General features: G+C 45.6%; 1 protein-coding gene across 2 annotated transcripts in view; it reads right to left on the reverse strand.

Annotated features, from left to right (window-relative positions):
• Positions 1-27,896, reverse strand: part of TRAM2 (translocation associated membrane protein 2) — an 80,098-nt gene that overhangs the window by 32,968 nt on the left and 19,234 nt on the right. Inside the window, exons 1-2 of one of the 2 annotated variants that reach the window (XR_003118963.1) lie at positions 6,262-6,403; positions 5,978-6,041 (exon numbers count right to left, since the gene is read on the reverse strand). Coding sequence is in view for 1 of the 2 variants with exons in the window: in XM_025381623.1 (XP_025237408.1) it covers positions 5,978-6,041 (64 nt within the window). In the remaining variant the exon portion in view is untranslated. Of the gene's footprint in view, positions 1-5,977; positions 6,042-6,261; positions 6,404-27,896 lie in introns of those variants that run through there. The other variant, XM_025381623.1, reaches the window with a different exon arrangement.

A 27,896-nucleotide genomic window follows, 5' to 3' on the forward strand; every position in this document is an offset into this window, starting at 1 on the left:
TAAATGCTTAGCCCGTTTAGGCTCACCTGTTGTAGATCAGACAGGAAGTCAACAGGCTTGGAGTCTGCCTGTGGGAAGAATCAAACTTTTCTTTTCTGACCTTTATAGTCTATACATTTCTGATCACACATGAGATACTTTGGGGTAGTTTAATTAGAAAGAAGACTCCAAGAGTGTGTAATGGTAAGATCAGAAAACACACATTTTATTCCTTGCCAGAACTGAGCAGGGTGGACGGTTGTGGCCAGTTAAATTTGAATTTCAGATAAACGATGATTAATTTTCTAGTATAATTCTATCTCATACATCATTTGGGACGTACTTATACTTTTAAAAAGATATCTATTGTTTATCTGAAACTTTAACTGGCAGTGCTGAATTTTTATTTGCTAATAGAATGGCAAGCAGAAATGAGGAGAGCAGGAAGTTAGTAAAGGAATATTTCTTGCTTCATCACTGTTGTCCTTGAAGAAAACCTCAAGGATGCCAGGGTGGCAGGGGCTCCACCAGGATGCATAAGATGCATCACTGCCACTACTGTGTGCATCTCTCTGAAAGAAGCTTAATTTTTTTAACCAGCTGATTATAATGCACAAAGTCGTAAATTTATAGCTGGTGTTATGAGCTAAATTGTGTCTCCCCCACCTCCACCAAATCTTGTGGATGTCCTAACTTCTAGCACCTCAGAATGTGACCTTATTCAGAAACAGGGTCTCTGCAGATGTAGTTAGTTAAGATGAGGTCACCGTGGAGTAGGTTGGGCCTCTGATCCAACATGACTGTGTCCTTATGAAAAAGAGAAATTTGGACACACAGACGTGTACACAGGGAGAATTCCGTGTGAAGACTGGCACTGCACTGCCACACGCAAAGGAACTACCAGAAGCCAGGAGGGAAGCCTGGACTAGATCCTTCCCAGAGCCTTCTGAGGAGCGGGGCCCCTCTGCTGGCCCCATGGTCTCGGGATTCTAGCCTCCAGAAAGCTGGGATGGTAAATTTCTATTGTTTTAGCCACTAGGTTTGTGGTACTTTTGTTACACTGGCCCTAGGAAACTAGTACTGGGAGCTGGGAAGAAGAGAAAGGAGTATAGAAGAAGAGGGAGTTATGGCAAGACAAAACCTTCAAGAAAAGGCCCCAACCACATTACTTATTAACTTTGTTCCTTAGACCTTGAAAATGTCAGCTGAGGAAGACACAGGGATTTGGAAATGATGGACCCCCTTGTATGAAAACAGTTACTGGCTCTACTAAAATTCAGTTTTAAATGTTGAGTTGAGCAAGTTACACACTACTTAAGGAAGAAACCTTAGAAGTCAGAATTTACACTGGTTATACCAAAAAAAGGTACATTTCCAAGAGTAGAGTGTGATCTAAAGAGATTTTGGGGAGGGTTTTTAAAATCACAACCTTAACAGACTTGTTATTGTACAGTGTTTTTTCCCATGAGAAGTCTGCTTTCCTCCAGTTCTTACAAACCAATTACCATATTGGGTTAGTGATTAAGAAGCTCAAAACAAAATTAAGCAGGCTATTCTGATTTCATTCTCTCTCTTGATTATTTGCTTGTCATATTTCCAATAGCCCCAAATGGCAAGATTTAAATAAAAGATAGGCTACTTAAAACACTTAATCTTCTCTTTCTAAAGTAACTGAAACCCCCTCCATATACCATGTACTTTACTGTACCTTTTCCTCTACCCAGGTCTGTTCTGGGCCTGGAGGAGGATTCCAGGAGCAGAATTCAATAGTCCCACCGTGGGAAAATGCCAAAGCCCACTGGCTCAAGTCACGCTGGCCTATGTACAGTTACTAGAGCCACTGCGCCCGAGGTATTACTAGAACCCTCCGAGGTGTCTGTGCCTCACTTGACGGCTTTTGCTTATGCTGGTCCCTGTGCACGGAGTGCTTTCTTCTGCCCAGACCTCTCCCTCTACTCACAACACAACGCAACCTCACACTCAGAAACATCTTCTGTCACCACCCCTTTGTTTTTCCTTACCACATAACCTTGTACATTTCCTTCATCACCCTATCACAACTACAATTTAACTCATTGTTTACTTGTTTATTACCTCTCTCTCTCTAATAAATGATAAGTTTCATGACATCAGAGATCAGATGGGTTCTGTACATTATTTTCCACCCAGACCCTGGCCCACAATGGGCACACAAATATTTGTCTAGCTTGATTAATTAATTAAGCAAATGAAGGCATGACACGGTGGCACTCCACTACCCCCACTCCCCCTTACTCAAACACTGTAGGAAGCTTTTTCTGCCCAGAGGGTCTGAGTTCAGCTCTAAAGTGTGCTTATCTACGCTTCTCATGCTGTTGTGAGAACAATGCTTCAGGATATCACTTGTCTTGCCAGTGTCTCTGGGAAGGTTTCAAACTCAAAAATCAACCCTCTGATCATGATCTGGCTTTACAAATAGCCCTTCTTATAATAAAAGGATGCCCAATCACATGCACATCAACTTTTGAGGTCTCCAGGACAATTCTTTCTCCTGGTAAATTAGTAACACAGCTCTGGGTATGTAGGGTATGATCCAGCATCCCCTGTAAGTTGACTTCAGGGAGAAATGTAATGAAAACACCAGCACAATATTTGATAACTGGCTGTCTCTGTAGACATTTATAAACTGGCATTCTGATTTTTTTTTTAATCCTGTGCATTTTTATATTTACAAAACAACTTTAAAATGGAGGGTTTATGGGTCACGAGTATTAAATGACAGAGGATATTTTGGCAATACATACATAAAACCTTTACATACTACTTAACCTAGAAGTTCCAGTAATAGGAAGTTATCCTAAGAAAGCAATCATAAATAAACGTAAAAATTTAGCCACAGGAATGTTCACTTTAGTACTATTTACAATAAAAACAGGAAACTTAAATATCCATACGGGGCTGACTGGGTAATTTGTGGTAATCCCTATTAAGAAACATCCTGCAGCTTTTCAGAATATCTGGTTGAAAGGAATGATAATCAACGACACACAAAAAGGTTCATCATATAATAGCAAAAAATTGTGTTATAAATCAATATTCCAAAACATTCTAACTTTAGTTTTTTTCTGGGTGATGGGGTCCTGTGTGACTTTTATCTTCTTAATGGTTTGCTGTGTTATAATTTTTCTCTAAGACTTATGTATCACTCACATAAATGTATTTTGAAAAAGTGCTGAAGAATAATTTTTAACTAGTTACAAAACGTCAAATACTATCTATATTTCACTTATATGAAGTACCTAAGGTAGTCAAATTCACAGAGACAAAAAATGGAATGGGGGCTATTGGGGGCTAGAGGGGGTAGGGAAAGGGGAGGTAGGGTTTGGTGGGCAGAGTTTCAATCTGCAAGATGAAAAGAGTTCTGGAGATGGATGGTGGTGATGGTAGCACAACAATGTGAAAGTACTTAGTGCCACTAAGTTACACACTTAAAAATGGTTACGATGGTACATTTTATGTTATATATATTTTACAATGTTTTTAAACTAAAAAATAAATCAGTAAATCTTGAGTACAGTCGAGTCTCTGTTATTAGGATTTTCAAGAGGCAAGAGTAAATAAGCCCGGATTTGACTTAGAACACACAGCCCTGAGCTATATCATCCACGTGCCCCCAGCACTAGAGTGTGCCCTGGGATGAGCAGGCATCTGTCTGCTTGCTGACCACTGGTGCTGGCCACATGTTTCCTGGCCCACTGAGGCCAGAGATGCTCTCCAGTCTCTTTCGTGGCATAGTTTTCTTCCTCTCTTGCCAATGGGTTTGACTCTCAGATGAAGAAACTGACTTGGTTGCCCCAGAAAAGCATGGCTTCCTCCCAATCCTGGCCACAGTGACTAGGGCCAGGAAAGATTCATGGCTATATCCTCCATGAGCCGCAGGTTCAGGATTTGCCCCCAAAGTCTTTTAGCTAGTAGCTGGCAGAGCCAGACAAGGAAAAGAATCTCACCTTAAAGTCACCTCTCTACTATAAAGAGGAAAAGGCCGTGTGCAGTGGCACATGCCTGTAATCCCAGCACTTTGGGAGACCAAGGCGGGTAGATTACCTGAGGTCAGGAGTACAAGACCAGCCAGCCTAACACGGTGAAACCCCTTCTCTACTAAATACAAAAAATTAGCCAGGCGTGGTGGCGCATACCTGTAATCGCAGCTACTTGGGAGGCTGAGGCAGGAGAATCACCTGAACCCGGGAGGTGGAGGTTACAGTGAGCCAATATTGCGCCATTGTACTCCAGCCTGGGCAACAAGAGCAAAACTCCGTCCAAAAAAAAGGCCGGGTGTGGTGGTTCATGCCTGTAATCCCAGCACTTTGGGAGGCTGAGGGGGGCTGGATCACCTGAGGTCAGGAGTTCAAGACCAGCCTGACCAACATGGAGAAACCCTGTCTCTACTAAAAACACAAAATGAGCCAGGCATGGTGGCGCATGCCTGTAATCCCAACTACTTGGGAGGCTGAGGTGGGAGAATCACTTCAACCCGGGAGGCGGAGGCTGCAGTGAGCTGAGATCGTGCCATTGCACTCCAGCCTGGGCAACAAGAGTGAAACTCCGACCAAAACAAACAAACAAACAAAAACAACAACAACAAAAGAATAAAGAAGAAAGAACTACGTTCAGCAAACAAAAGTCCTTCCTTTGTTCATCAAGAGGCCACCCAGGACTTTGCTACTGAGAAAGGAGTGATGCTCAGGTGCTGGTGGCGGGATCTGAGAAGCCCAAAGTTGCAGACCTGTGCCCAAGGGCTGGACTCGGCCTTCAGATGATGTGTTGGTTTGGTTTACACAATGTTGACCCACATGGTGTTTGCAGAATTTCTAAATTAGTTGGCAACATTTAAAAATCAGAGTTTTTCCACCTAAAAAGAGATTTCTTTGGATTCTCTTGTCGGGGGTGGAAAAGGAAGTTCTTAGGCACACAGGGTTTACACTCCTATGTGACGACTGGCTGGAAGTGAGCAGCAGCTACTCCTTTAGATAAACCCTCTCCCCTGTCCAGTTCAGCGATTTACCTGCCTGGCCCTGCTGCTCCTTGAGCTGCAGCCCCTCAACTGTACTGGGAACTGCCAGTGAGGCCGCTGTGGTACCTGGCATGATGCTGGCTGGGTTGCCTGTAAGTGCTTGGAAATGCTCAGTCACTATGGGGGAAGCTTGTGATGCAGCAGCTGTAGTCAGTGGCCCTTAACAACAGCCGTGCAACAAGACCTGGGGCTGGGCCTGAGGTTTAGTCCTTACCCCAACCCAGTCAAGAGTGCAGCACTCTGTCCCCCAACCATGCTTCCATGCACTGTCAAAATGCAACATCCTGCCCACTGTCCTCACTGAAAATGTTAAAAGCAAGCCATGCTCTGGAGAACAGATCAATGGTCACGATGCCTCATGTCCTGTCTCCAACAGAACTCAATGTTAGATGCTTTGGAGAAAGGAGTAGGAGCTGCACCACATGGTGCAGCAGGTCCTCTTCTGATGAAGAAGAGAGAGCAGAAGAGAGGGAAGTTCTTAACTGTTAATGCTGCACCACTGCAATCTCAGTGGTGGAGGCTGCTGGAGGCTGGTTTCAATATCTAAAAAGATTATACACAGCTAGGTGTGGTGGCTCACGCCTGTAATCCCTGCACTGTGGGAGGCCAAGGCGGGTGGATCACAAGGTCAGGAGTTCGAGACCAGCCTGGCCAACATGGTGAAACTCCGTCTCTACTAAGAATACAAAAATTAGCAGGATGTGGTGGCACACACCTGTAATCCCAGCTACTTGTGAGGCTGAGGCAGGAGAACTGCTTGAACCTGGGATGCAGAGGTTGCAGTGAGCCAAGATTGTGCCACTGCACTCCAGTCTGGGTGACAGAGCAGAGACTCCATCATGGGGGAAAAAAAAAAAAAGATTGTACACGGATGGTGAAAAGGAAGCTTTCCAGGTTCTTCAGGATTAACAGGGCCAGGAGAAGATGGAGATCAGTGATTCTTACCTGCTGTAGGCACGCTAATGTTATACTGAGGTAAAATAAATAGAAAGGCAGTCTTGGCTGTGACCTGTAAAACAAAGGAAAAGAGTTCCAGTTTAGCTTCTGGCCACATCAAAAGAAACAAGTGGAAGCTGCTAACCACCCCTTTTACATCTTAGACCCTCAAACCTCTTGACTGAAGGGTTCTGCCTAATGCAGAGTTGGCACTAGTTTTTGTTCTATTTTTCTTTAATGACATGCCTCTCAATACCTGTACGCTGGGACTCAGATGGTATCTAGACTGATACTGCAGATGAGATGAAACAAGCTGTGTGTGACAGGATGGGAGCTCACAAGTGAATAGTACAAATCTGTTGGCCATTTATTCATTCATTCAGATATTTATCGGTTTACTTCTGTGCATCAGCATTGTGGAAGACAGAAACTAATAAATAAAGTCACAACCTTCAAGAAGGTTAGGGCCTAGCTGAGGTTTCCCCAGCACTTTGGCTGCCTGTGCATTGAAGAGCAACCCTGAAAGTCGACACCTGAGCTTCGGAAACAGAGAATTCCAGCTGCTAATTTCACATCTACCTTACTGGGAGTCATGGGACCAGATGTAACATCCCACATTGCTGGCTTATTTCAAAAACTGCCTTTAAAATCTTAGTTGTGCTGTGAAACAAAGAACTGTGGTTTCCACCTAGTTATGAATGGCCAAATCAGTACTGTGACAGTTTCCAGCAGGGGAGAGATGACAAAACCTGGGGGTTTGAAGCTTGGACTCAAGAATCGACTACCAGCAAGTAATCTTATACACCGAGCCTCAGTCTGCTTGTCCATAAAATCCGGGGTGTTTGTAATACCTCAGCTGGTCTGGGTACTACAGACTGGTGTGGCACTGGCCCAGCTGTTAGCGTTGTTCAAAGATCCCCAGAGGTTTCGGATGTGCAGGTGGACCTGAGAACCACCATCTACACTGTTCTGAAACCTGCAGTGAGGCCAGGTGAGGAGGAGGCCCAGGACCACGCCTTTCCCAAGTGCCCTCTGGAGACACCTCATCAATAAAGGGTGCTGGTTCTTCTCTAACAGAGGTTTGAAGGATGCACATGTGAGGGATGGGGTGGGGGACAAACACACTGGACAGTGGCAAAGGCGGCATGGAAACGAGTGAATGATGTATCACAGATGCCCTGTGTTGCCCAGACATGCCAGCGAGAGGTCACTATCCTCAGCTACTTCTAGAGACAACCCTCTCCTTTAAAGAGCAAATCTCCCCCATCCCCTGGTCAACAAGACCCATCCCATTCAGTGGGTGTCATTTACTCTGCACACAGAGACGCAGGACGAGCCTTCTCGTGTTTTTGTGCTGCTGCCTTAGACATGTCCTATCAAGCTTGCAGGGAAAAACCCAAATGAGATTAGCTAAGAGAAGGATTGATAGCAAACACCAAGCCCTATCCGAATATACAGGTCTTCCTAATCCCCACCCTAAAACCTTAATACCTTTGGTCAAGACCTTTTTCAGTGTTCTCAACCTACCTTCCCGTCCGACTGCCTGTATTTGCTTTAGAACAGATGAGCTGGGTGTCAGCCAATACATTCTAGTCACTACTTCCTTTGGGGAGTTTTAGCCCCTCTCAGTTTGTGTCTTACCTTTCCTATACCCACCACCACACACACAGCTGTCCTGATTAGAATCTCACGCATCCCTTCATGACCCACCTCAATTGTAATGTGAAGCCATTCCCAGCTGTCCAAGGGCATGATCTCTGCTGGCCGGATGCACTCTGTGTCATGCTCTGCTGTTTTTATCGTTTCCTTACGCTTGTTCATAGTTCTCATCAGCCTCTCACCTCCTCCGTAGTTCTCATCAGACTCCTCACAGTCCCACAGGCAGCGACTGTGCTGTCCTGTCCCATTTATCCTCGCAGCCCCTCTCACATAAGAAGCCCAGATGCACACAGTAAGTGCTCAGTAATGGCTCATTGCTTAAGATGAAAAATCAAAAGCCAAGTCAGCTTCATTCAGCTGTACTTATTCCCCCTCTGTCATGGGAGCTGTTCCCAGTGCCATCATCCAGGCTGTCCTCTGTCACCAATGGCCTTCTCCGTGAGACCTGTCCAGGCACTAAGCCACCTGAATCCAGTTCCACCAGAGCCCCTCCTGACCACGCTAGCCATGGTGGTTCTCCTTCTCTGAACTCCGCTCATATAGGTCATTCCTGGCCCAACCACCTAACACTCCGTATTGTCTGACAAGACTCCTCTGAAAATAAACGTCATCTTCTCAGCCTGAAATCCCTGTGAAGGAAGATCAGAGGAGCTGGAAGAAATGAGAGAAAGGAGGAGCCAGGGGAATGGCAGGCAGGCAGGCATTAACCACACACCGCCCTGCCTAGGCACATCTCTCTCACTTGATTTCATTCAGGAAAGGCACATGTCTTCTGGAGCACAGGGTGGAGTGGACCTCTGTGGGGCTTGGGCTGTCTGCCATCCATTCTCCTCTCTTAACAGCACCAGGGTTTCCTGAGGGAAGCCTCCCTCCAGCTGCGTGTGGGCATAGGATGTGTGTGGCGTCACTACGGGGGATGGGAGGATGGAGGGGACAGACCCTCTCCTCAGGGCAGGAGCCTGGCCAACCGGACACCCTCCCCTGGGCTCTGGATCTTGAGCGGGTATGAGGAGGTGCTGCTGGCCCCCAGAGAGCCTCCTTCAGCGGGCCAGGGTCCACTTCTAAGACACATTATCACTCAATGTGAAGAGCACTGGTGTTCAACTCCAGCTGCGCATTAGAATCCCTGGGGGAGCTTCTAAAATCTCTCTGCCTGAGCCACACCCCAGCCAACTGAACCAAACTCTTTGGGGCATGGGCATTTTGTCAAACTCCCCAGAGCATTCTGATGCGCTGCCAAGTCTGAGAACTTTTGCATTTTTTTTTAAAGGAAGATAGACATCTGGTATGTGGGCTCTACATATATTCTTGCCCTCGCCCAACATATACAGTTAACTGTCACCATTCACACGAGTTATGTTCTTTCAAGTCACTGCAAACACTGAATTAGTGAACACTGAAACATTGCTCCTGGGAGAAATACAGGGTTAGGTTCCTGCGAGCCTCTGGTCCCATTTTTGTCAACAGATCAATTCATAACCTTGTTTTATGTGTGTTTCTGTTTAGAGACACCTAATTTAACGTACATTGTTGATTCATTAACATTGAATTCATGGCCAACAGCGCTATAACTCATGCCAGAATAAAGCTTATCTAACCACATATGCTATCTCCATGAGGCACATCACAGTCATCCTACGCTCAGGACACTAGACGGCACTTCTGCATGACAGTTGGGGGCCATTTTTAAATAGTGAAATCACCAAGAAGCAGCATAAAAATGCAAAAAAATGTGGCACTAAAAAGACTACGAAAAAGACATCTGTCTACAGGATGAGAGCTGGAACGGGGGGCAGAGTGTCGCCTTGTTTGGCCTCACCTGGGAATGTGAGTGTTGGGCAACTCAAAAGCTCTGCACATGTCTGTGAATGACCAAGGAAGCTGATTTGGGGGTTACAAATAAATCTCAGCAAGTAAGCGAATTTGCAAAAACAAAATCCACAAATAAGGATCAAATGTATCAGGGCAAACCTGAACGTCGGCACCATGAGGGCCAAGATTTTTCTTTTTTAACAGCCATATCCAGGTATAATTTACACAACAATAAAAAAACTTCACCCGTTTTAAGTATACAGCCCTAAAGCATTTATCTTTATTTTTAAACTGTCTCTTCCTTGGGGAAACATAAGCTGTAGGAGCGTGGGGATCTGACCTGCCTTGATGATCTGACTTGCCTTGTTTGAGGCACACATCCATGGATGGCTCCAAACCGCCCCAGAACACAGCGGCACTCAGCAAATGCTTAAATGAACACAGCGACTAAGCAGGAGAGAGCTGGTGCTGTGCTCAGCCATCTGACCCTCATCCTGTCATCTGTCCACGATTATTCTTCTACGTATATCCTCTCTCTCTCGGTCTGTCCCAGAGCTGGGTGAATAGTAGGTTTCCTATAAATTCCTATTTGACAAACTCGTAAGGTAAGCAGCTGTAATATTTAGTGACTGCAGATGAATGCTTACCATGTTTTCTGAACATGATTCTGAGAGAACAGGATCTAGGACCATAATCATGACAAAAATACTAGATCCCAGTATTTTTCCATCCCTAGCACCCCTGGTAGTGGCAGCAGAAACCATTCTAAAAAGTGCAACTTTCTCTGTAAACAGCCATGCTTGCTCCCACATTACCATATCTCAGCAAGATGGTGTCAGTTGCTCTGGTTTATAGATGAAAACCAAATTTGAGGCACAGAGAGATAAAGTAGCCTCCCCAGACCTCACAACTATACAAGCAGAAAAGGCAACATTCAACTTGACTTTTTAAAAAACTTGTCCCCAAAACAAATTTAGGAGGCACACAATACTGCACATAGAACAGAACGGTAATGTAAAATGCAAGCAGGAAAGAACACAAAAAATATGCATTTTAGGCAAAGAAAAGAAGCAAGGAATGAGGCTGATCCACAAAAATGCATTCCAGGAAGTCCTACTCATTGGCTAAAGGTGGCCAGAAATTTGGCTCCAAGCTTTTCCGCAGCCACCTGAAGGAGGAAGGAGTGATCGGCTCCTAGATTGACCATATCCATCCATTAAAAAAGCAGAAAGCATTAGTCAAGGGCAGACTTACTTCTTCAGCCTTCTTCTGTGCCTTAAAAGGGCCTTTAGCACCCCAAATCTTCACTCCATGACCCTCTCCCGACCTCAGACCAGGGATCAAACCACTAACAAGTCCCTCCCCACAAGCACCGGCTGAGTTCCTGTAGTACACAGGGCTGAGAATCAGGAGCCTATTAAAAATGTCATTCCAATTATTTCTCATCCCTCTAAGGCTGTTTATAGGAAACATTATTGAGTTTAATAGTATTTTAAATGCCAAGCTCAGTGGGTAAAAGGTTAAAAGTGACAACGTGCTAATACACTAATGTAAAAGGAGAACACTGAAATATGTAGGAAGGGTCACATCACACACACACATACACACAGAGAGAAATAGAGAGTGAGAAAGAAAGTTTCATTATATTTTTAACTAAAACAGGGCATCAAACACCAAGGCAAAGGCCTTGAGCATGCTTGTGTAGCCATAACAAACCAAAACTGTTCCACATGCCATGCTGTATTAGGGGCACATGAACCTGAGCTCTTGGCTGCAACTAGACCAAGGATGCTGGTGAAATAGCTGCTTCCAGCTAAGCATAGTGGATGTGGATTCCAGTCCCAGGTCTGCTGTGGGCCAGCTGGGTGACCTTGGGCAGGATATTTTGCCTCTCTAGACCCCAGGTGACTCATCCATTAACAACGACAACAACAACAGTTAATGTTATCAAGTGCTTACTCGGTGCCATGCATGAGTCCAAGGTCTTCACACAAATCTATCTCATGTCATTCCCACAATGACCCTACAAGGTAGGCACTAATCATGTCCCCATTTCACAGATAAGCACGGGAAGGATAAAGCCAAAGAAGCAGCTCAGAAGGAATGTCCTTAAAGGTCCTTCTCACCCTCAGCTCGAAAAGGCAAACTTTACCTGATTCTACTTACTTTCCAATGCCCAAAACGCAACCTTACACTGACAAACTTTGCAAGAGGTCTTTCTAGAAGTTTAAAATATATTGTTGCTTCTTCACTTTGTGAAGATAAGAAGTGGGTATCATCTATGTCTGACAGAGCAAGAAAATAAGGCCTCTCAGGTTAATCCACCACCTGCCAGCCACGGGCACTGGGTACGCCTAGGCTTCCAGATGCCCAGATAGGTTCTCCTTCCACTGCAAATTGTTAGCTGGTCACCAAAGGCGAAAGAGAAGAACTGTGATGAAAGCAGTTTCATGGCTTCTCTTTTAAATATTAAATCCTCTGGTTTGGTTTATTCTGTTTTTTTTTTTTTTTTTTTTCTTGGCAGACACATCCATGCATTGGCACTTGGAAGGGGTTGTGTGGGCAGACCAGCCCCCAGGGGCAGACAGGGTACAGAAGGCCTTATTTTCACAGGAGCAGCTCTGCTCTTAATGGCTTCTGTCTCACGGACACCACCCCTCCCACCTAAAGGACAAAACACAGAGACACATGTGTCCCACGACTGACGACCCTCATTTTTAATTCCTGAGAAGCACAGGATAAGGCCAAGTGACAGGTCCTGCAGAGGCTGGGAAATTAGGCACCTAAAACTTCCCTTCTTCTCCCAGTTTGGCCTGTGTTTGGAATCCAAAGGGTCTTCACTAAAGCTTCCCCAGATTGATTTTGCATCTTTCTGTGGAGGAAGTGAACAGGAAAAGTTCAAGCAGACAAGAAAACCTTGGAAAGTTATGCCCAGTTGGTGGCGAAGAGATTTCTGGGTTTTGTTTTTTTAAACAAAAGAGTCTTTTAGCTTTTTTTCTTGGCGTGTTTACGTCCCAAGCCCACTGATCACCTGCATGCGCCAGGGATGCGGTCTGGGTGCGACGGACGTGGGTTTGCAGCCCCTCCACTGCTCGATAAAACGCAGATACAGCTGAAACAAAGACGCTTTTCACTTGCGCTTTCTGAAAATCTCCGTTTTGAAGGGCCAGAGGCTGGCTGCGACGGCTAAGCGCCTGAATCGCAGGGGGCAGAGTTCTGACAGTACCTTTCTGTGTGGCTTTTAGCAACGCCTAGAGATTCTGGTTTTTCACCTGAAAAACTGCCTTGATAGGAAAATCAGGCAAAGCTAAACAAACACGCACACAACAGATTCTCTACAAGCCTGTGATCACAATGTTGAATAGACTCACTATTAAGAGTTTCGATAGCAGTTTTAAAGTGACATTGTGTATTCATGAAAAAATACTCATAATTTGAATAGCCACGATAAAATTATGTTACTTGGTTTGTTACAGTCATCGATTTAAAAGTCTAAACTTTATACTGGAATACAGAGGAATGCAGAAAGAGTCACAGTAAAGGGTTTTAAAAATCTTTGAAGTTGGGCTTTTGAAAAAAGGGAATAAAGCTTGAACTTGCTATAACATACATCCCCAATTTGGGAAGTTAATCGGGTACTGAAAAACAGAGGGTGGCCTAGGGAAAGCCCTTCTCCACTGCCTTTATATCCACAAGTTAATTATAACTTTAAGAAGACTGTGTATTTATGCAATTTATGCTGGTATAGCTTGAACTTGGCATACTATGCACCTTATAGATAGCCTTATATAAAATACAGGAATTTGCCTGAAGTAAATGTATTACTTCTCTGAGAGCCTTAATATATATATTCTCATCCTCCCCTAAAAAGAGCACTGAGTTGGTATTTCTAATACTTATCACTTGATTATATACTTCACTCTCACTCACACCCACCTGCCCCCACCAAGTAGCTTTTCCCCTTATCTGGCTAGCAAAGCATACTCATAAACCATTCCTTATGGAAGCTAAAAACTACATAAAAATTTTTAAACGCTCAGGCAAAGTAATTTTTCAGAATAGTGACGTTCTTAATATTTATTTCTCCTGCATCATGGGGCAGAGTTCACATTACTGGTTGTGTCTGGATATGAGTAAAACACACATTGGTCAGAACAAAATATTTTTACTTTTGGCCAAATGCCACCTGTTCTGAGGCAGTATCATTGATACGTTAAAAATAATAACATAAAAAAGAAAGGATCATGGAGTGCAAAATTTTAGGTTGCGAGTGAGTTTTTGAGAGTTGAGATTAGGTAATATTTTAGACTTGGCCGCAGACAAGAAACCCCTCATCGGTGTAGCACAGTGTCATTCCAGCTACAGTTTCTAAAGATGTTTTTGCTCCATAAGACAGAAAGCAAAAAGAGAGGAGGGTCATTCTCATCAGTATAGAAGTGTCTGCAACATCCTGTCTGTCACTGATCTTCAGCAAGTAACAAGAGTGGGTACCAGGGAGAATCATACCCAAGGAACTTCTGGCATTTCCTGGTATTCAGGGAAATTAAAGGATTATTCAAGGTCTCCACAGACTCAGGGTAGCTGGACCAGGCAGGACCCAGGTATATTTGCCTTCATTTGCTTGTTTGCTCTTAGGGAAAGCAAGAGTTGGCAGACAGTGATCTGCTGCAACCATTTTAAATTATTCTCCACCATCTGGAAAGTTTCCTGCTCAAAACATCAGCATGCTGACCCCCACATTTTGACGGAAGAGCTAGGCACGTGGATTAGAGCCTGCTAAGAAAATGAACCGTGAGTTCACACAGCGATGCAGCAGGGTGAAGCCATCTCCAGGGGCCATAAACCAGACCCGTCAGCAGGGCTGCCGGCCAATTCTCACAGGAAGCCTTCAAATTCCTCTGGGTATTTGTGTAGGGGCACATAAAGACAGGCCTTGACCCTGGGTGTCAACCTCCGCCTATCATTAAACTAAGCGAACTGAGGCCGGAAGGTGAAAATACAAGTTTTTAAAACGTTAGATGTGTGATCTCTGCTGTCCTAGTTTCCATACTACCCCTACTCCATGGAGGAGTGTGTTGGTAAAAGGGCTTAAATGAGGGATCCCACGGAGTTGGCCATGGTACCATTCCAGTAGCTTTAGAAGTCAAGGTCAGGCTGGGGAACTCTGCTCTGTGTGTCTCAGTTCTGAATCACCTTGGCTTCCTACCACTCTCTGTTACAACAGTGCATCCCCCTCCTGTGGGAAATGCATCAAAACACACTCGGCACTGGCGTTTCAGTCCATCTTGCTTGAGTCTACAAAGACCGGCCAATGACCACCTACATGAGGGAACCTGATAAGCAGAACTTCATAATGATGATTTGATTCCAGCATCTTAAACCAAGGCCAAGAACATTAATGAAAAACATCCAGCACTCAAACATCTTTGTTTGTCAGCAAATAATATTCACAAGGGGATATTCAGAACCATCTTCAAAGTGGAGAAGGAAAATAACAACATAAAAGGCAAGAGTTCCTAGGAAAATGTGCTACAGATGAACAGGAAATACAAATCTAACACCAAAGGCAAGGCCTCAGGTAAACACTCCCCATACTTTGCCACAACCCAGTCTCCACATACCCCCAAGCCAAATAAACAAAGCCTGGCCAAATGTCAATATTTAAATATCATATCCCAAGGTTTATCTCTCACATACACAGTTATATACGTATAAAATCTCATTAGACTAACTTGAAAGTGGGTTTTAACTAAAATATAAAAAGACTTGGGGATTTTTTCTCAGTCCTGCTAGGCTAGTCTCTATTCCAAGCTCTAGCATCCCAGGAATCTGACAGTGACTTCATGCAGGGCAAAGGTGGCCCAGGAAGAAAACCAAAAATCAGACGGAGAGGCTGGACCCCCATCTGAACTCACAGCTGGGTCTCAGAGGTTGACAGGGGGCATCAGACACCCTCGGCCATGGCTCAATGTGCAAAGCCACACTTGGTGCTGAATGCAGGCCTTGGAGCAAGGTCCAGAAGGCCAGGTGTCCCCCACCCCTGGCCCATTCAGCAAGTCTCTTTCAGGGGGCTACAAGAAGGGACAGGAACTGCGTGAGACACGAATGACCTTAAGCTTTTGGCAAGAAGTACAGATAATCTCTCTGTAAGAAAATCACAGAGTAAGAGCATAAGAAGGGGCAGACACAGACACACACAAAGAGAAGGAAAGAGGAAAGCAGCTCTCCTGCCAAGACCTTGCAGGAGTAGGGGAAGAATGGGGAGCATGGTTCTCTTCCTTTATTCTTCTAGTCACTGCTATGACCCCCCCCCCCCCCCACCGACTGCACACATACCCCAAGCAGGAACCAAGGCCATGGCCATGCCAAGAGCAGCTGGAAGAACCACCCCCACGTGCTGTTTCTGCCATCTCCCTCTGACCAAGCCCTGGAAAAGACAACGGATCTTAAAATTCCACAGGCCCTGTTCCATAGTCCTCCATGGCTCCCTATTGCTCAGGAGAGAATCAGGACCTATGCTGGCATTCCGACTCCAAGGTGGCCCTCTCTTGCTTTTCACATTTTGACCCCTCCACTCCCACACTCAGGAATTTTGCTCCAACCCCACAGCAGGCACCGCCATCCCCGGTAGGAATGGCACCACCGCTCAAATGTGCAGCTCAGTCAGATAAATCAGTACGCAAATAAGTCATTTACAACACAACAGAATCACCACTCTCACAGGGCAGGTACAGGCGGTACAGGTGGTTCAGGATGGAGAGGCTCCTGACTGTGAGAACTGAGGCTGCCCCACTCCAGGGAAAACTTCACCAGCAACAGTCTACCTGATCTGCACTCTGAAGGGCTAAAGAGGCAAACAGGAGGCAGGAAGGGTGCTACAGGCTGAAGGAACCGCATGCACTAAAGCAGAGAGAAGGGAGAAATGTGACTCCCAGGGAAAATGAGGGGCCTGCATATGGACGGTAGTCAGGCTGGAAGGTTGGCAGGAGGCAGGTCCTATGAAGGACCCTTTACGGCAAGTATAAACATTGAACTTCATCCTACATGTGAGAGGTAGCCACAGATGGTTTTTAAGCAGGGGATAACCCAGTACGATTTCCATTGCGCCAATCTCATTCTGCTCACAGTGGAGAGAAAGGGCTGGAGATGGCAGGTGAGCCGGGCAGCACAGAGACTTAGATTACTGCAAAAAGAGATCATCCAGGCCTGGACTTAGGCAGCGGCAACAGACCTGGGGTAGTGCTAGGCAATTTTCAAAAGACCTGATGGCACAATTAATCAAGGTGAGAGAATGGCCAAGTGTGGTGCTCAGGTCTTATTCAGGAAACAGACACACAAATGTCCAATTTAAATAAAATGTGCTAGGGGTGATGACAGACATTCACAGGATGTTGTAGATGGCTGGGGGTGTGAGAGGGGAGAAGGGCACTGAGAAGGCACAGTCAGAGGGGCCAGAGGAAACCCAGAAGGAGCCCAGCAGCCCAGGGAGGACACCATTGCAAGGAGTCAGCTGCACACCTGCAGATGCCCCAGGGAGGACCCGTCAACTCAGGACTGAAATGTGAGCAGCACGTGAGCAGGTTTTTGTTTTGTTTTCTGATGGGTCCCAAGTGCCTACAACAGCACTTGGCACATAGTGGGGACTTAATAAATATTTATGGAATGAACCTGTGAAGTGTCCATCAGATTTGTAAACCAGAGGTCACTGGTAAATGCTGCCAAAGTTGGAGGAAAGGAGGGGCAGAGCTGGTGTGCATGGGTGAGCATGGAGTGGGAGTGTGGAGACAGAAGTGTGGACTGCTCAGTCTAGCAGCTCAACTCGGAAGGAAAGCAAACAGATTGGGAGCTAGAGAGGAGTGGACAGTCAGGGAGGCACAGGAGAAGCTTGGACCACGTGTGGTGATGAGAAAGACCATGGAGAGAAATACGGTTGGACATGCAGAAAAACATGGGGGCCTAGAGAGGATGATCTCCTGGGAATTACACCAATCCAATGGGTGTTTCTTCGGAAACTGAGATCTAGGACTGCAGAGAGGGATGCCCAAGAGGGAGCACTGGGCCTGGGCAGCTTTTGTTGAGACCACACCCTTTCTCAGTTCCCCAAGACCCCTGCTGCTTGTGCAGTTCAGACACCTTGTCTTGATACACACACCAGCTATGGAGAAGATGCTCAATAAGCACCCCATAAATTAATGTACTTTCAGAGGAGCTGGAGGGGAGAGAGGTAAAAACAAAATTAACATCCTCCCTCCACTATATTCGCAAAGGGGCTGGGAAATTTTCTGCTATTTAATCAATTCTTTTGAACCGATGCTACACTGCCACTCTCAGCAGCTGTGACTTTACTTTCATTCATTTCTCTAGAGGGACAGGCAAGGCCACCTGGACGGATTTACAAGGGATGACTGTTCTGCACGTTCCCAGGGGGAGAATTGTCAGGGTGCCAAAGGGGTGGAGGGCCATGGGAGGCCTCCGGTCTCCTCTCAGCCTGTCAGCCTTTACTGCATCGGCTGGACAGACAGAGTTCAGAATCAGAACCCACAGACATGTAGATAAGCACCTGGCCACGGGCCAGGATCCATGTTCATGTTCTATAGCCACAGTGACAGCTGCCCACAACCATGGGGCAATTCTGGATCTGACAATGGCCACACCGGGTTTTCTAAACAGGCATGTCACGGAAAGCATTAGAAGTATGGTGTGTTTGTTCATGTGCACAAAGCTGGCTGGTAAGACAATTTCACACCCTAGTAATATGTCTTTGTTTAACACTGTCCCTACACAACAAAATATAAAAATTTTTAAAAATCAATTCTTCAGTCACAAAATATTGAGCACATGCTCTAGGCAAGGCAAAATGCTACTGGAGATGAAAAAAATTACAATATCCACTTCCTTCTCTCAAAGGCTCAGGGCCAGAATCCAGAGTCAGGCTATACATCTAGTCCAACTCTGTTATCACAAAGACAATAAAACCAACCACTCTTCTTTGAATATTTACTGCAAGCCAGGCAAGGTAAAGGCACTTTACGCAATTACCTCAAATAATCCTCAGCAACCCTGCAAGGAGCGACAATGACATCTAACGTGTGAGATCTTATGAAATGCCAGGCATTGTGCTAAACGCCAAACAGGATTACCTCATCTAACCTCCAACTCTATAAGGAACTGCTACATTACTACTATTCACTGAACTTCTATCACCTGCCAGGAACTGCTCTGAACACTTACAGAAATGATCTCACTTAATGCTCCCAGAGGCCCTAATGTGCAGAAAAGTGAGGCCCAAAAAGCTTAAGCAACATGCCCCAAGGCACACAGTTAATAAGCCCCAGAAGCAGGACTAGAACCCCAGATCCATCTGACCGTGACATCTGCACTGTTAATCACCATGCTACCTGAACAATGTGCCTAAGATCTAATGATCAAAATGAGACCTTGGTGCACAAAGGGTTCATTTTAAGACAAGAGATGTCACAGATCAGAACAGCGTTATGCAACGGGCAAGTGGAAGCTCCTTTGCTTCCTCCAGGGCAGAGACCATGTCTTTATTTATCTCCATACCCCCAGTGTTCTTGGCACAAAGGAGAGACCCAAAAAACATCTGTTAGTGCCCTGGGTTGGAGATTTCTGGATCTCCTCTGAGAAGATTTCTGGAAGGGGCTGAGCTGAGCCACAAAGATGTACAGAAAGTGGATAAAAGGGGGCAGGTGAGGGTTAGAACAGAATCATAATGGCACTGAGAAAGGCCTGGAGAAGGCCTAGAGATACAATCGTTTAGCTTAGAATCGTCATGACAGCTTTACAGAGGCTGTCCACTGTGTGGTCCAACTTCAGATCTCAGCTGTGCCCATCTGTTTCAAATGAACCAGTCTAAAATGGAAGAAAGGGTATCTGGCCCTCAGACCCCTTAAAGCTTTCCTCCCCTTCCTTCTCTCCTTCCCTTCCTCCCTTCTTTCCTTCCTCCCTCCCTTCCTTCCTTCCTTCCAAAAGCTGCCCAAAATCAGCTGTCTCCTGAGTTCATCAATGGGGATATCATCTATTCCAGCATGGTGCACATTTCAAAGCTTTGCTTCCCACAATGATTCAAACCAAGATAAAGAAATGATTCTCTCTCTCAAAGTATAAAGGAGGCAACATTGTAACATAACATTTGAAACTCTTTTCAGCCACAAAACTCTAAAAAACCATCTCATATTTCATAATTAAAAAATTAAATTTTATCAGTTACCTAACAGATATGTGAGTCCAAGCTCCTGCATGTGAAACTGTCAAGAAAGCCATTTCCTGTTGGATACAGATATTCAAAGACTAGTGGCAATTAGACACAGTGATTAGAAATCCAATTATGCTGCACCAGAAACTCCTCCTGGTCCCTGAGGGCTAGTGTGCAAAGCACTGGGGCAAGAGAAGGAAATGGGTTTAAGTGGTGCTTGAATATTATCTGAACCAGCCAAAAGATGGAAGTGGAAGCATTTAATGTGCAACCACTTTAAGAAGCAAGGGTGATTCTAACTCTCCCCAGAAATCAGGGCAAAAGTAGCTTAAAGTTAGATGTGTTGCACTATTTGGCTTATTGCAATCAGGAAACGTCTGTCCAAAAGTCCTATTCTCAGAGATGGTAGTATTTCAGGGACATCGATTTAGCTTTGCCACCCTTTGATTGCCTGTTATCATATATGAGGTAGGATTCAAACAGAAGGCAGAAGAGCATCTGTAAGTTCTACTGGACTGCACAGTGCTCCATCCTACCCTGTGTCCCAGAACAGACAGCTTCACCTTTGAGGAGTACTTCAGTGGGCTTCCGGTGGAATCTGCAGAACAGGAGACAGCATGAAAGGGGTATTCATCACCTGGCTCCTTTCCTGCCGGATAGTTCTGGCAGTGACTGCAAGCCTCCACCAAAGCACCAGCCCCTCCCCTTCAACCACAGCTCTCAGTGGTATTTCCTCTCTCTCCCTTCCCTCTTAGCTCTAGATCCATGCTATCCTCAGCCCCTTCAAGCTTAGGGATATCTCCCCACGTTCGCAAGCCTTGGAATGCTTTACTGTTCCTTATCTGTTTCCCCTGAGCCAGTCCACGCCCTTGTTAATAGTGCCTACATAACCGCTCCTCAATTACCCCACCTGTTTCCTGTTGGGACCCTGACTGATGTAGATATGCTCCTCAAATAAAAGACTTAATACTAACACCATATGATAATAATTAACCTCATCAATGTAACCGCTGGCAATGGGACACTATTTTCATTTTATTTTATTTTATTTTTTGAAACAGTTTCACTCCCATCATCCAGACTGGAGTGCAGTGGCAAGATCTCAGCTCACTGCAGCCTCCACTTCCTGGGCTCACGTGATTCTCCTGCCTCGGCCTACCAAGTAGCTAGGATTACAGGTGTGCACCACCACACCCGGCTAATTTTTGTACTTTTAGTAGAGATGGGGTTTCATCATGTTGGCCAGGCTGGTCTTGAACTCCTGGCCTCAAGAGATCCACTTGCCTTGGCCTCCCAAAGTGCTGGGATTACAGGAGTGTGCCACCATGCCCAGCCAAATAGGACACTTTAAACCAGCAAAATTACCCTCCACACACATCCTGGTACTATCCCTCATGAAACGCATGGGAAGCACACAAATTGCCACTCTTTATGGGCCATCTAATTTCCAAAGGACCAATACTGTTGATAACCAGCATCAGAAATGGTTTTCTTTAGGCAAGACACCCTGGGACTGGCTTCTCACAAACTCAGATCAAGATAAACCACCGCGGTGAACGACCACTTTCCTGCCTGAGTTTTTCAAGGGGGCCTTTACTGAGGCAGGAGGAGTTGAATACAGGATCTTGAGGACACCACTGGCCTCAGGCTGCAGTGACGAATATGAGTACTGGCTTCATGAACACTTGATCACATAGCTTTTTTTGTTATTTTGGAAAACCATATCCGTTATGAATGGGGACTGACTCTATACTAACCAATACTGTCTCCTAATTAATATCTGATCTGTTTCAGTCCGGAAGGCAAAGGATCTTTACCTTTATGTGCTCAGAGTGCCATACAGGGTCGCTTGGATGAAGGGATTACGCTGCTGGTCCCTAGCCATTTACCTCCCTTTCACAAAGGGATTCTTTCTAACGTTTTCAGGATAGAGCAGCAACTGGAGTGAGGGTGGGCATGCAGGGGAGGGTGAATGAGGGAGGAGGGAAAGTCTGCAAACAAACGGGCCACTTATCTCCAGGAGTCTTTCTACCTTTTCCTACAGCTGAGTAGCTTGGGGGCAGGTTGTCTGCCAAGCTTCCCTGGCCCGTGTAAACACTCTGGCACCAGCTGGGGTTTGGAATCTGCTGAGTCTCTGCCAGCTGGCAACCTGGAGATGGGTCAGATTAAAGGAATGCATAATGAAGAAGGGGGTGGGAGACAGAGGCTGTATTTACACAGAGGGGGTCTGCAGGGGTCAGTACGGCGCTAGCCAAATGGGCCTCTGGAAGTGGAAAAATAGGAAGGGAAAAGGAAGGGGTTTCAATGTGCCCAAGCACCATGTCCCACCCAATTGGCCCAAGACTGTTATGTTCATTTATTTTTTTCCTTTTAAAAACTAACTTCTTTGTCCCCTTCTCAGTCCCCCGCAGCATCTCCCAAGCCAATTACACACAGCCCTTTGAAAGGTTTGCAGCTGGCCGCTCGAGAAGGCTCAGCATGATCAGACAACACGGACACTTGATCTTCTGAGATCCCAATTTGGGAACGTTAACACGGAAACCCTAGCCACGTGCTGACAAGCAGGCCCTGGGCCACATTCTGCCCCAGACTGAGTCCAGGCAAGAGGAGAGGGCACAGATAGCCAGCAGTACCAAGCAGCTATCCTGGCTTCCAGCCTTAAAGAGAGACAGGCTCCCGGCTCCCCCATGCAAAGCCCAGGGAGCACGGATGCAGAGAGGACAGCCCTGAGACAAGAGCAACAGTCTCCCCAGCCCTTTCACTACCCTGCGGAGGCAAGGGGGACAAGAACAGACTGAAACCTGTTGGGTATTCGGTGGCCACACCTGCTAGGAAGGCTACCTGCAGCTCTACTACAGCCCATGCAAATAGGTAAAGCTCAAATGGCTGTACATATATTACTAATAGGAAGCAGAGGGGAGAAAAGTGCAGTGAGGAGGCAAGAGACCTGTTTTGTTCCCTGGCAGCTCAGCCACAAACCCGACGGGTTGCCTCCAGCTGCTCGCATCCACCTTTGCATCCATGGATTCTTCCCCATGCTTCTGGGACACGGCTTCACCTCCAGGCCCATGGTGCAAGCCTCAGCTCTTGTTGCTTTCTTGGAAATCTCTGCTATAGCAGCCACCTCTATTCCAGTGACACTCAGATCTACTTTTCCTGCTGGAATCTTTCTCCCCAGGGTGGGAGGTGCGAGGCTGCATCTTTACCTAGATAGTGCGTCATTAACTCCCATTCAGCATGCCAAACCTGGTGCCCAGGAGAAAGCTCTATACTTGCCTATGTCCCAGGCTGCAGTCCAAGACTCCCCACCTTTCCTTATAGCCCCTTGTTGGCTTTTTCCTTCACTATTTTATTAAATCTATCATTTCTACTCCCGATGCTGCTAAGAGCTTCATATTCTCTTTGTCACTAGCCTGTAGGAGAGACTTCTAACTGGATTCTCAGCCTCAAGACTCAAACCCCCTTCCTCCCCTCCCACTATCCATAGCTAGAACAGCCAGGCATATACACACAAACATGCACACACACACCACAGCCCCTCCATGCCTGCTGCTGCTTAAAGGATAATGTTAACCTCTTTAATCTGGCGTTCCTAAACCTCCCTCCCTCTCCACATTTGATTATCACAACTTTTCAAACTAATATGATAGCCTTGGATGTCCTAAAGCATATATTAAGGATATTATTCCATTAAATACTCTCCAAGATCAACAAATGTATTTGGTAGAGAAATACATAACTCATTAATACTATATGAAGGCACTGACAAGTCCTGCAGTAAAGAAACAGTCAAGAAACGGTCAAGAAACAGCCTAACATTTCCCAAGGCAATCTGGCCCAGGAACACTTGTGTAGCAGAATACTTAGTGGCTGCTTTCTTTGATTCTCTGAATGTCCTTTCTTGCCTGCACTCCAGCAACCCAAATCTGCCTTCCATTTGTTCGTCTGCCTTGGCTTTCCTTTGAGAGCCTGCTCCAGCCTCACCTCCTCCTTCCTCCTCCCCATTCTACCATCTTGGCTGCTTCCTCCTCACACCTGAAGCACTCGCTGCCTGTACCTCTTTGTTGAGAGGTAGTAAAGCACAATAGTTAAGAGCCCAGATTTTGGATTCAGAAAGACCTGTGTCAAAATCCCAATTCTGCCCTCACTAACTCTGAAACGGAGCTGTTCAGTTGCTTGGTGTAGACAGAGATAGAATCCATAAAGAGGACTGTGGAGGGGACTAGTGGGATTAGAAGGTCAAATCTAGCACAAGGCCTAGCACATCACAGGTATTCAATAAATAACAATTAGTCATTCTTCCTCTTCTTTTTTATCATTGCTTTGTAATTTATAATTTTCTGGGTTCTCCTGCCCCTACCCTTTGCATATATCAAGTTTAAATACATGCTGATAAGGCCACCAGCAGCAACAGTTCCATCTTCCATGGGACAGCAGGAATACACCCTAACCTGCCAGCCCTGAACACACCATCCGCCCCAGCACACCATCCACCCCAGCCTACCAGCCCTGAGCAAGAGGCTCTCCCAGGCAATCAAGTCCTAGAACTTCACAGAAGCTCCTCAACGTTACCACCCAGCCCTGCCCCCACCGCCTGTTTGCTTACTGCACCCCTGGGAAGGGATGCGGAGGCAAGGCATCACACTTTTGGTTTTGAAAACCAAAGTGGGCCAGGCGCAGTGGCTCCCGCCTCTAATCCCAGCACTTTGGGAGGCCGAGGCAGGTGGATCACCTGAGGTCAGGAGTTCAAAACCAGCCTGGCCAACATGGTGAAACTCTGTCTCTACTAAAAATACAAAATTAGCCTGGCATGGTGGCGTGTGTCTGTAATACCAGCTACTCGGGTGGCTGAGGCAGGAGAATCACTTGAAACCAGGAGGCAGAGGTTGCAGAGATCGCACCACTGCACTCCAGCCTGGGCAACAGAGTGAGACTCCATCTCAAAAAAAAAAGAAAAAAAAAAAGAAAACCAAAGTGAACAGATCTCATCCAAAAGCTGGCTGGGTAACTTATTTCTACAGACTCTCAATGGGGCAGCAATGGGCTACTGTGTTGGGGTTTAAAAGTTTTCAAATTTTCACCATTTCAACAACCATTTCACCACAGGCCATTTCATCCATGGCTTATGCAGTCAATGTCAAGAAGAAGTTATATTTCCACTTTTAGAGTCAATCTTTTTTTTTTTTTTTTAAAGAGGGTCTCACTCTGTGGGCCAGGCTGGAGTGCAGTGGTGCAACCACGGCTCTCACCGCAGCCTCAACCTCCCAGCTTCAAACGATCCTTCTACCTCAGCCTCTTCAGTAGCTGAGATACACGCCACCATGCTGAGGCTGGTCCCGAACTCCTGGCCTCAAGGGATCCTACTGTCTCAGCCTCCCAAAGTGCTGAGATAACAGGTGTGAGCCACTGCGCTTGGCCAACTTCTAGTCAATCCTGACTTGAGTTTTTCCTGATGCTTTTGTATCCTTCTCTGACTGGTCTAATACCCTCACTTTCACCTTCTAAGCCACTGTTCAAAAGGCTTTTGAAAGTAACGCTTTGATTTATATTCGATGGGAATGGTATCTGTAAGATCGAGGGTGTGGGCTTCTCTTTCCAGCACCCCTTGGCTGCCCTGCTTTCAAGCCCCCTCCTCCTGCCCTCTTCACTCTCCCACTTCCACTCCCACCCTCCACCTGTGCCCTGGCTTCTGCCCCCAACCCCCCAACTCTCCCCCAGCAGCGGGCTTGTCACTAATCCAAACTTTCCATCTTTCCATTCCCCAAATAAAACCACTTCAACATTGCCTTTTTCTGATCATCAAAATAATACGCATTTCATTGAAACAAATATATATATATATGAATAGACAGATATAAACATGGAGAAAAAAAGTAAAATTACTTGAAATCCTACGACAGAGAAAAACACTGGTGCTATTTTGACAATCATCCTTATAGATATCTTTCTATAAAAATAAAACACATCCAAACGTTTACAGAAAAAGGCTCGCACCAATATGGTATTCTGTAAGCTGCTTTTAAAAAAACCACAACCATATGTTTTGGACATCATTCTATGATACTGCATACAGATTTATGTCACCATTTTAAACTGATCTAGCCAATCCCTTACTGGTAGGCATTTAGGACAACCTCATCTTTAAAAAATGCTAACATCTCAAAATATTTGGATATACTATTGAGTGGGAAAAAAAAATCGGAATTCAGCCTGTGCATTTTTATTACAACCATAAAAAATCATAGTGTCCAGGCATAAAAACAGAGTAAAAATTAAGTCAATTTTGTAACGTGGAAGAGCTATAGGAAATCTGCTTATAAAAGTGGCATTTACACAGAAAAGAAAGTCCTTCAACAAAAACAACATGTAAAATGCAAAATCTCCATTATTTTTAAACATGTTACGATGGTTAGGTCACGCCTCAGTATAAAATATTTCAAGCAGCTGATTTCCATTCAATTTAATGTCATAGTTTTCTTCCCAGTGGGAGAGGGAGACAGCAGTACGCAGTGCTGAAGCCATATGATCTTTGAGAAGGAACAAGGTGAGGGGTAATTCTGGAGCTTGTGGCTCTTGGGGGAGGGCATTCATGCGCAAAGCCGGGGGCTGGGGGCTCAGACATGCAGGGAGAAGTGGGGCTCAGAGGTCACCAAGAAGCCCTCAGCAAACCCACTCAATCTGTACTTTTTTGGTTTTGTTTTGTTTTGGTTTGGTTTGGTTTTTGAGACAAAGTCTCGCTCTCTTACTCAGGCTGGAGTGCAGTGGCACGATCTCGGCTCACTGAAACTTCCACCTCTTGGGTTCAAGTGATTCTCCTGTCTCAGCCTCCCGAGTAGCTGGACTGCAGGCGTGCGCCACGATACCCAGCTAATTTTTTGTATTTTTAATAGAGATAGGTTTTACCATGTTGGCCAGCCTGGTCTTGAACCCCTGACCTCAAGTGATCCACCCGCCTTGCCCGCACAAAGTGTTGAGATTATATGCGTGAGCCACTGCACCTGGCCCAATCTGTACATTTCTTAACAGTCTTCGTGGCCCAGGCAGCAATGTTTGAGTGTAAAAGGTATAGGCCAGGCGTAGTGGCTCATGCCTGTAATCCCAGCTCTTTGGGAGGCTAAGACAGGCAGATTGCTTGAGGTCAGGAGTTTGAGACCAGCCTGGCCAACACAGCAAAACCCCATCTCTACTAAAAATACAAAAATTAGCTGGGTGTGATGATGCATGCCTGTAGTCCCAGCTACTCGGGAGGCCAAGACAGGGGAAATGCTTGAACCCAGGAGGCGGAAGTTGCAGTGAGCCAGTATCGTCCCACTGCAGTTCAGCCTGGATGACAGAGCGAGACTCCATCTCAAAAAAAAAAAAAAAAACCATTTTGGGAGGCTGAGGTGGGCAGATCACCTGAGGTCAGGAGTTCGAGACCATCCTGGCCAACATGGCAAAACTCTGTCTCTACTAAAAATACAAAAGTTAGCCAGTGTGGTGGCGGGCACCTGTAATCCCAACTACTTAGGAGGCTGAGGCAGGAGAATCGCATGAGCCTAGGAGGTGGAGGTTGCAGTGAGCCAAGATCCCACCGTTGCACTCTAGCCTGGGCGACAAAGTGAAACTCTGTCTCAAAAAAAAAAAAAAGATACGTCTGGAGAGGAATGGATGCACCAGGATGTATAGACTGTACACAACCTATAATATGAAAATCAGAGGCACAGAAAATGGCTGCTTAATGATAGAGGCAATACTCATGGAATTAATTAATATTCAGGTACTCTGAACAAATAATATTGAGTCCTTACTGCATATCAGGTTCTATAAGGATGCCGTGCATGCATTATTTTGGTCCTTTCAAAAACTCACTGAAGTAGGTAAAGAATTTTCAATCCCTTTTTACTGATAAGGAAATGGCCACAGTTAAGTAACTTCATCATGTTATCTAGTTAAGTACAGGAGCCGGTAAAGAATCAGACAATCTAAATCAAAGCCTGCACTCGCCATGCATACATACCACCGTATTTAGAAGCCCTGTGTGATGTGGCAATGAGAAATGGAGAATCAGGGTGCATGTCCTGATAAGGCAACTGAGCCTCAAATCTGCAGCCTATTTTTTCAGGGAAGGAGAGCGTGCAAGTTAATCATCATAATAAATCTTTTCTAAAAGGAGCTCTATATACTATATAAGAATGCCCTATCTTTCACTTTCAAGAGGTCTCCATGGAAATGAACAAAATCAAATATGACCTGGAGCCA

Source organism: Theropithecus gelada, chromosome 4, assembly GCF_003255815.1.
Source record: "Theropithecus gelada isolate Dixy chromosome 4, Tgel_1.0, whole genome shotgun sequence".
NCBI lineage: Eukaryota > Metazoa > Chordata > Mammalia > Primates > Cercopithecidae > Theropithecus > Theropithecus gelada.